Here is a 10,000-nt window from a genome sequence, read left to right as displayed (position 1 = left end):
TGTATCTGATTTTATCATTAAGTGTACCAGTCACAAGGAATATCTGGAGTGATGTACCTGATTTTATCATTAAGTGTACCAGTCACAAGGAATATTTGGAATGATGTATCTGATTTTATCATTAAGTGTACCAGTCACAAGGAATATTTGGAATGATGTATCTGATTTTATCATTAAGTGTACCAGTCACAAGGAATATTTGGAGTGATAGTACATCAAGGGTACAATCATGAATTAGAAATGATATACAAACATAAATACAGTAGGATTTTGTGACACTTATGCATAAACATATAAGTGCAAGTACATGTGCACACCCACATACATGCATGTCTGCCTCTCCCTACGCACATATCAAGACCATATTTCAAGACCATATTAATGCATGTGCACACAAACCGCGCAAACAAACACACACACAAACACTTCACCACAAAATAATTCATCCACACCCATCATTACCTGGCACTCTGACCTTCACCTTCCCGCTCTGCCCAAAGCCACCTTCGATGACCCCTTGTTGACCTGAGGTCAAGGTCACCTTAAGGTTGGCAAAGGCCTGGATGTTGGTCTCCTTCTTGAAGAGGTTCTTGCCGATGACGGAGTAGGCATCTGTCACCCTCTCCACCAACCCTTCCCTTGACTTCATCTTAAATACCTGGGGAAAAAAAACCCACAAAAAGAAACCCACATGAATAATAATGACGAGAGAAGACAGACACATATTCAAGAACATGTGTCCACACCACATGAATCAGGGACAGGACGGACATAAAGCTAACCACGCATTTGTTCTGTGATTTGTCCCTGTATTCTGTTTAGCATTTTCAGGATTAAAAGGCAATGCAAGTCTTGAATAAAAAGCTACTTTGTGTTTGCACATTTCTTCTGTCATTGCTGCTGTGTGCACATGTCAAAAACAGTCGGTATAAAAACAGGCCTGGAGCTTCAGTTTTTTGAGGAAGTGTCTGGGTTTGTTCCAGCATACCTTTCATTTACGTGTGTGCTAGCTGAACAGGTAGCATAAGCAGCATTGGTTGTGTACCTTGTGTCTGAAGGGAGTTACCACTCTTTATAGTTTGTTAAACATATACTCTCCTGGGCTTGTTACTCTTTCATGTTAGGTGGTTAAAGCCTTGGACTTTCAGTCTCAGTGACCACCGGATCAAATCCCTGGGTTGCAGCACCTGCTGGGTTAAGGGTGGAATTGTTTTTTGTGCTGTTTTCTTTTTTCTTCCAATCTCCCAGCTCAACAGATATACTAGTGTATGAACCCCTTTGCAAGCAGAGGGTCACATACACATGTCTTAACGATCCCGTTATCCATGTCGGCGTTTGGTGGGTTGTGGAAACAAGGACATACCCAGCATGCTCACCCCTGAAAATGGAGAAGAGTGGTTGTTATCATGGCAGGGTAAAATCAATCAGCCCACACAAGTGAACATGGGGTTTGTAGACCACAAACACAGAAAAAGAAGGATAACAGCATTTCAACCTTCAGACTGCCACATACGCCCTTCTCAAACAGCGGAGAATTCACTCCCCTGCCACTGCCACAAAAGCTGTACCCAAGCTGTGCGGCTAAATATCTCCATCTTGTGAAAGGTTTTACGTTGTTTTGAAATTATTTCATTAGTAGCTTTAGCTTTGCCGAGGTTCCCCTGACAGTAATATGGAAACACCCTATATCACCCAGGAATTAGTTGTTTTATTCAAGTGATTTCATTGGCTGACTGAACACACACACACACACTATCACATACACACCCCCCTCCCCTCAACCTCTCCACACACCCCCACACACCTTCAGCCTGGGAAGCACGGTCTCCCGGTACTTTGTATCCTCCAGCAGCTCAGTGATCCGCCCGTGGAAGGCCAGGCGACATGCGTTGGCGTGGATGTCCGTGTCCAGCTTCGACCCGATCATCAGGGCGTGCCTCGAACATGTCACAGCCTTCTCCAGCTCCACAAGCACAAACTGCTTCAAGGGAGGCGACTCCCATCCCCCACTGCCTCCTTCCCCCTCCGAACTACCGGCACAGCTCTTCACGCCTGACAGATCGCTGTCTGCGAAGAGCTCTTCTTGGTATGCATATTCTTGAGAGAAGTCCAGAGAGACGTCATCACTGCTGCCGCCGTTGTTGGCCGAAGAAGCGGAGGATGAGGAGGGTGTGGAGGGGGTGGGAAGGGATGAAGAGGAGGAGGAGGAAGAGGGAGGAAGACCAAAGAGGAAGATGTTACCCATGACAGTTTCATGGCCGACGGTGATGTGGAATTTGGCTTTTGTGGAGACACTGCCTACAGGTAGAAGACAGCACAGGGTCAGTAGGGAGCTTGAGTGCGTGTGTGTGTGTGTGCACGAGTGTTAACATGTGTGTGTGTGTGAGTAAGAAAGAGAGAGAGACTGAGAAAGAGAGAGAGAAACACAGAGGCAGAGACATAGAGACTGTGTGTGTGTGTGTGTGTGTGTGTGTGTGTGTGCATGTGTGTGTGTCCATGTGTGTGTGTTCATGTGTATGTGCATGTGTGTGTGTTCATGTGTGAGTGCACACATTTGTGCACCTGTGTCTGTGCACCTCTGTGTGTGTTTGTTTGAGTGCATGCAAATTTGACTGTATGCACAATAAACTAAAACAAAAAACAACCACCACCAAACAAACAAAAATGTCCTTGAATGACAACAACTAACGTGATTTTTCATGCTTGAAGGTTTATTTTTTTTAAACAAAGAACACTGACAGAGAAACAAAGAGAGGAAAGCTCAATACAATATAATATGATACAATACAAACCAACACTGGAATAGGCTATCTTGTATGTGGTGCCGATGAATGTGTGTACAATTCAATACAATACAATAAAATACAGTACAATACAATTCAATACAATACAATACAATACAATACAACAGAAACCCACACCTTTGGAGCAGGATGATCTTATGCACAGGGCTGATGAATGTGTGTGCAATACAATACACTGCAGTACAATGCAATGAAATGCGATGCGATACAATACAAACCCACACCACTGAAGTAGGTGATCTGGTGCACAGTGCCGAGTAACATGTGTACAATACAATACTATACCATATTATACAACGCAACACAACACAAACCCATACCATCCTGGTGTTGATGAACATATGCACAATACAACACAACACAACACAATATAACACAATACAATACAACATAGCATAACGCAATACAATGCAATACAATATAACACAACACAACACAACATAACAAAACAAAACACAATATAACACAATACAACACAATACAACACAATATAACACAATACAACACAACACAACACAATATTACACAACACAATACAACACAACATAACACATTACAATATAGCACAACACATAACAAAATAACACACACAATACAATGCAATATAAAACAACATAATGCAATACAATAAAATACAACACAACACAATATAACACAACACAATACAACACAACACAATATTACACAACACAATACAACACAACATAACACATTACAATATAACACAACACAACACATTACAAAATAACACACAATACAATGTAATATAAAACAACATAATGCAATACAATAAAATACAACACAACACAACACAACACAATGCAACACAACATAACACAACATAACACAACACAACACAATGCAGCATAACACAACACAACACAATGCAACACAACACAACACAACACAATGCAACATAACACAACACAATGCAATGCAACGTAACACAACACAATGCAATGCAACGTAACACAATGCAATGCAACATAACACAACACAATATAACACAACACAACACAACACAACACAATGTAACACAACAGCAACCCACACCTTTGAAGTAGGCAATCTTGTGCACGGTGCCGATGAAGGCGTGTACCGTGGACAGCACGCCCGGCTGGCAGACCAGCCCTCGCTCCAACAGCTTGGGGTCAAACTGTGTGACGCACATCCCCGCCCGATCCCCCTGATACACACACACACACACACACACACACATCACACACACACACAAATACATGCGTGCATGTGTGAGTATGCACAAGTTTTAATATTGATATGCACTTGAATGTATCCTAATTTCTACTGTATCTGTGTTTGTGTATAATTTTCGATTTCTGTTTGTGCCTTGTTATGTACTATCCCCCCCCCCCCCCACACACACACACCCCCCCCAAATTTCCCTTGTGACCCCGGTACACTTGGTAACAAAGACATATTCTATTCTCTAATATCACTTCAAGTGGAAAGACGTTACACTGAAGATGACATATCCTGTTCTAACTGAACTGAACTGAAGGTTTGAGGCCCTGTTTCAGCGTGGTGTTGCGTCCTTGGGAAAGGCGCTTTATGCTGGTCTTCCTCACTCCATGCGGTTGTGACTGAGTACCTGACTGCTTGTAGGGGGAGGTCAGAAACGGGGGAGGTCAGAAAAACGGGGGAGGTCAGAAACGGGGGAGGTTAGAAACAGGGGAGGTTAGAAACGGGAAAGGTCAGAAAAATGGGGGAGGTCAGAAACGGGGGAGGTTAGAAACAAGGTTAGAAACGGTGGAGGTCAGAAACGGGGGAGGTTAGAAACAAGGTCAGAAACGGGGGAGGTCAGAAACAGGGGAGGTTAGAAACAAGGTCAGAAACGGGGGAGGTTAGAAACAGGGGAGGTTAGAAACGGGGGAGGTCAGAAACGGCGGAGGTTAGAAACAAGGTTAGAAACGGGGGAGGTCAGAAACGGGGGAGGTTAGAAAAAAGGTTAGAAACGGGGGAGGTCAGAAACGGCGGAGGTCGGGGAGGTCAGAAACGGGGGAGGTCAGAAACGGCGGAGGTCGGGGAGGTCAGAAACAGGGGAGGTCAGAAACGGTGAAAGGAGAGGACTGGGCCCAGCCTTCCTAACACCCAGCCCTGGTCAATCGGATGACACAATAAACCCAGGTGCTGTGTGCAGCATGCACTTAGCGCACGTAAAAGAACCCATGAAAACAAAAGGATTGTTCCTGGCAAAATTCTGTAGAAAAATCCACTTCGATAGGAAAAACAAATTAAAAAAAAAACTGCACGCAGGAAAAAATACACACACAAAAAAAAGGGTGGCGCTGTAGTGTAGCGACACGCTCTCCCTGGGGAGCAACCTGCGACTAAGCCATTATTGTCATTAGTAGGCGGCTTAGTAGGTGGTGTCCTAAATACGTTGAATCCGAACAGGCACCACTGAACACCACCGAAGTGACTCAGCAGCAGTGCAGGGTCTCCTCTGGTGTGTGGCTTCCTGGCGACCTAACATTGATGTTCCCTGCGGACTGCCGACACTGGAACTGTGACAGATGAACCCAGGTGTGGCCGTGCATGGGGGAATCTAAATGAGCGGCGTGGGAGTAATGCCACTGAAACTGTGCAGTTGATGGGGTAGCAAAAAAAAAAAAAAAAAAAAGAAGGAGAAGAGAGAGAAAAAAAAAAGCTTTCTTCTCTACAAATGGCCTTTGATATCAGCTGGGCAATAAATACTGTGAAAATCAATTTCTAAAAAAAGTTTTTAAATCTTTAAGATGTGTCTTGAAGGACAGTGTCTAAACTTACCTGAATGATTTTCTCCACAGGTTTGCGAAACATCTGCATGGATTTCACTTTCTTCTGCATTTTCATCGACGGGATTTCCACGGTCTGAAACCAAAACAGCAATGAATGGAATAACAACCATGACAAGAAAATAATAATAATAACAAGAAGAAGAACAATGAAAGCAACAACAAAAACTAAAGTGTGTGTGGATGAGCACAAAGTGGAAAAGAATCTGGCAATTAGATAAGACAGATCTGGTTCTCTAACAGTCTAACGCAATGTTATTGATCTGGTTCTCTAACAGTCTAACACAATGTTATTACTGTGCCAAGCCTAGGAATCAGTCGAGCAGCAGGCTGAGGTAAATCCTTTGAAACACTGGCATTTGTACCCAGCTTCATCTCCCGACGATTAACGCATGTGACGACTGGCCAATGAAATTTTTTTTTGGCTCAAAGTTCAACCTTGACCTCAGAGCAATGTAGTTCACCACTGAGCTGAACCTCTTGAGGCTTCGTACCTCACATCACTAGAAAATGACACCAGAATGTAGACTTCTGTCACATCACTAGAAAGTGACACCAGAATGTAGACCTCTGTCACATCACTAGAAAATGACACCAGAATGTAGACCTCTGTCACATCACTAGAAAGTGACACCAGAATGTAGACCTCTGTCACATCACTAGAAAGTGACACCAGAATGTAGACTTCTGTCACATCACTAGAAAGTGACACCAGAATGTAGACCTCTGTCACATCACTAGAAAGTGACACCAGAATGTAGACCTCTGTCACATCACTAGAAAATGACACCAGAATGTAGACTTCTGCAGTACTGCAATGGGTCATTGGCTAATCAATCAACGTTAATAAACACTAATTTGAAGATTGTTCATGCCTTGAAATTTCAACTATAACCTGAACTGGACACTGAAGAGCATGGAAAGCTTAACTCTTTGTACTGTGCATCCGAGCATTGTTCTTGTGTTGAAATTTATTCCATTAAAAGTGTTTCCACATTCCTACATGGTATAAACTGCAAGCAAAGGGATTCTACAGTATTTTTGGCTGTGTGAAGTTGAAGGAGAAAAAAAACACTGTTGATTTCAGTACATTTTCTGCATTTTTTTGGCATCATTATGGCAGAGAAGTCTGCCAGCTCTGTAAACTCCCCCAGGGTTAAATGGGTTAACAGAAAACTGAACCATGTGCCACTTTTCTCCAAACAACTTTTCAATAAGTGAATAAAAATGCCCTACGTAGACATCACTTGGCTATTTGATCTTCATCATCTTTATATATAAATGAATGATAAGGATACTTACACAGCACCTATCCACGGTTGGACACCAAGCTCTAAGCACTTTACAAACACAGGATCATTTGCACAACAGGCTGCCTACCTGGGCAGAGCCAACTGACAGCTGCCATTGGGCACTCATTCGTTTCCTGTGTCATTCAACCAGGTTTCAGTCACGCACACATGCACACTCAGACAGACATGTAACATTTTACATGTATGATGGTTTTGTTTATTTACCCTGCTATGTAGGCAGCCATACTCCGTTTTCAGTGTTGTGTGCATGTTGGGTATGTTCCTGTTTCCATAACCTACCTAACGCTGACATGGATTACAGGATCTTTAATTTGATCTTCTGCATGGGTATACACACAAAGGGGGTTCAGGCACAAGCAGGTTTGCACATATATTGACCTAAGAGATCCAAAAAATCTCCATCCTTTACCCACCAGGCACTGTTAGCGAGATTCTAACACAGGACCCTCAGATTGAAAGTCCAACACTTACAATGAAATTTACACACTGTCAGAGTGTTACCCCCCCTCTGAAAGAACTGCATAGATACGAAAGCTGCACTTCACATCTGATGGAAATATCTGAAACGATCCAATCAAGGCTGTTTATACAAAGAATCCTGACAGGTGATTTTCAGTTGTCAATACTTAACAACAGCCAGAATACTTCTTGAGGCTGAACCTTCCACACCCATGGAGAGAGAGAGCAGAGTTTAAAAAAAGACAACTCACATCGTTGATAGCAGTGCGTGTGGGTGATTCGCACATCGAGGGAGAGCAGAGCGAAAAAAAAGACAACTCACATCGTTGACAGCAGTGCGTGTGAGTGATTCTCACATCGAGGGAGAGCAGAGTTTAAAAAAAGACAACTCACATCATTGATAGCAGTGCGTGTGAGTGATTCGCACATCAAGGGAGAGCAGAGCGAAAAAAAGACAACTCACATCGTTGATAGCAGTGCGTGTGAGTGATTCGCACATCGAGGGAGAGCAGAGCGAAAAAAAGACAACTCACATCGTTGATTGCGATGCTTCCGCTGATAGCAGTGCCTGTGAGTACAGTCCCCTGGCCCCGCAGCGAGAAGCAGTGGTCCACAGAAAAGATGAACGGTCCCTCGGGGTTCCTCCGGGGCAGGTACGTCTGCTTCTGGAGCTCCGCTATCAGGTCCTCCACACCCTCCGCACGTGTGTCCCCTGCCTGAAGCAGCAGTTGGTTCTTGAGTTTAACATCTTTCCACTTTAAGTTCACTTCAGGTCAGTTTAACGTCTTTCCACTTTCAGTTCACTTCAGGTCAGCTTAACGTCTTTCCACTTTAAGTTCAGTTCAGGTCAGTTTAACGTCTTTCCACTTTAAGTTCAGTTCAGGTCAGTTTAACGTCTTTCCACTTTCAGTTCACTTCAGGTCAGTTTAACGTCTTTCCACTCTGAGTTCAGTTCACTTCAGGTCAGTTTAACGTCTTTCCACTTTAAGTTCAGTTCAGGTCAGTTTAACGTCTTTCCACTTTAAGTTCACTTCAGGTCAGTTTAACGTCTTTCCACTTTAAGTTCAGTTCAGGTCAGTTTAACGTCTTTCCACTTTCAGTTCACTTCAGGTCAGTTTAACGTCTTTCCACTTTAAGTTCAGATCAGTCAGTTTAACGTCTTTCCACTTTAAGTTCAGTTCAGGTCAGTTTAACGTCTTTCCACTTTCAGTTCACTTCAGGTCAGTTTAACGTCTTTCCACTCTGAGTTCAGTTCCCTTCAGGTCAGCTTCAGCTACTCAAGGAGGCGTTACTGCGTTCAGACAAATCCATATACGCTACACCACATCTGCCAAACAGATGCCTGACCAGCAGCGTAACACAATGCGCATTGTCAGGCCTTGAGAATAAAAACAAAAACAAAAACATATGTAAACAGAAAAATAAACAGATAAGTAAATGGATCAAGATATTTTTTTTAAATAAAGAAATCAAAATCTTTTTTAAATATACATTTTTTCCCCACTGTGATGTTAGACAGGAACAAAAAGAAAAAAAGAGTGGTGGGGGGTCTGGGGGAGAGGGTGTGTGTGTGTGTGTGTGTGTGTGTGTGGAAGGAATGTGGGAGTGTCTTGTGTCTGTGTGCATGTGTGGAGGGGGGCACGTGGGGAGGGGGGTGGAGGAGGGGGGCTAGGGGAAGACAGAACATTGGTGAGAAAAAAAAAGACAAAAAAAGGACAAAAGCAAAATGGAAGAAAATGCTAACATCAAAACAACTTTAACAACTATAACAAATTAATGTCCTATTGGACTACGCAGTAAACCTTCTGCAATAAAGAATAGCGTATTGAAGTTGTAAAAAACACATTCACAAGACACACGTCATAAACATGGTGATGGCAAGCAGCAAGTGAAGTTGAGCGCTGCGTGCATTTACAAGTTTGATGGGAAAATGACAAACAGCAAGACGTGTGCGATCTATATCCTGCCTCAAGTCACAAATTCTATGTGACTCATTTTTCTTTTACTGAAAATTAAATTTTTAAGCCAGGATCCAAAGGTCGCTTGAGTCTTAACCCCTTGAGTGCCATAGTACATATTACGTAGGTACATAGCAACATCACTGATGATATCATTAGATGAAGGGAAATAACTCTGAAAAATCACACATTTGATCCTGAGTGGTATATCACCAGATAAGTTTCTCAGTTTTGGGCTAACTGTTCTGGATACTGCTTTAGGACTTGAAACAGCAGTTACCTTTCTTTTCTCTCTTGGCACTCAAGGGATTGATATCTCCCCCCCCCCCCCCCCCCCCGAAAAAAAAGGTAAAATAAAGGTGTTTTTTTTCTTTTGATCACCAAAATACCATATTGATATTTGTACAATATTGAAGTACTAGCACCTATATGTATCATTATGAGCAAAAAAAATTGTTAGTTTACAAATAAATATGTGCATGCATACATGGCACTACACGCACACCCAAATACCCACCCATACCCACTCTTCACATACACATCAAAAGAAAAATTTTTTAATCAGTTCAGACAAGTGATCTTGAATGCAGACCTTGATTAAAGCCCATCAATCATTTGAGAAACTGCACAGACCAGAGGAATATGGCAAATTTTTTGGGGGAGAGGGGGTG

The 10,000-nt window shown here is 42.8% G+C and overlaps 1 protein-coding gene across 2 annotated transcripts in view; it reads right to left on the bottom strand.

The window, feature by feature from the left end:
* Positions 1-10,000, bottom strand: part of LOC143276143 (selenocysteine-specific elongation factor-like) — a 17,809-nt gene that overhangs the window by 4,877 nt on the left and 2,932 nt on the right. For both annotated transcript variants that reach the window (XR_013053504.1, XM_076580559.1), the window contains exons 4-8: positions 7,905-8,087; positions 5,592-5,675; positions 3,858-3,990; positions 1,805-2,298; positions 463-658 (exon numbers count right to left, since the gene is read on the bottom strand). Coding sequence is in view for 1 of the 2 variants with exons in the window: in XM_076580559.1 (XP_076436674.1) it covers positions 463-658; positions 1,805-2,298; positions 3,858-3,990; positions 5,592-5,675; positions 7,905-8,087 (1,090 nt within the window). In the remaining variant the exon portion in view is untranslated. The remainder of the gene's footprint in view (positions 1-462; positions 659-1,804; positions 2,299-3,857; positions 3,991-5,591; positions 5,676-7,904; positions 8,088-10,000) is intronic.

This window comes from Babylonia areolata, chromosome 31 (genome assembly GCF_041734735.1).
Source record: "Babylonia areolata isolate BAREFJ2019XMU chromosome 31, ASM4173473v1, whole genome shotgun sequence".
Classification (NCBI taxonomy): Eukaryota; Metazoa; Mollusca; class Gastropoda; order Neogastropoda; family Buccinidae; genus Babylonia; species Babylonia areolata.
This window is presented reverse-complemented; position numbering and strand designations above follow the sequence as displayed.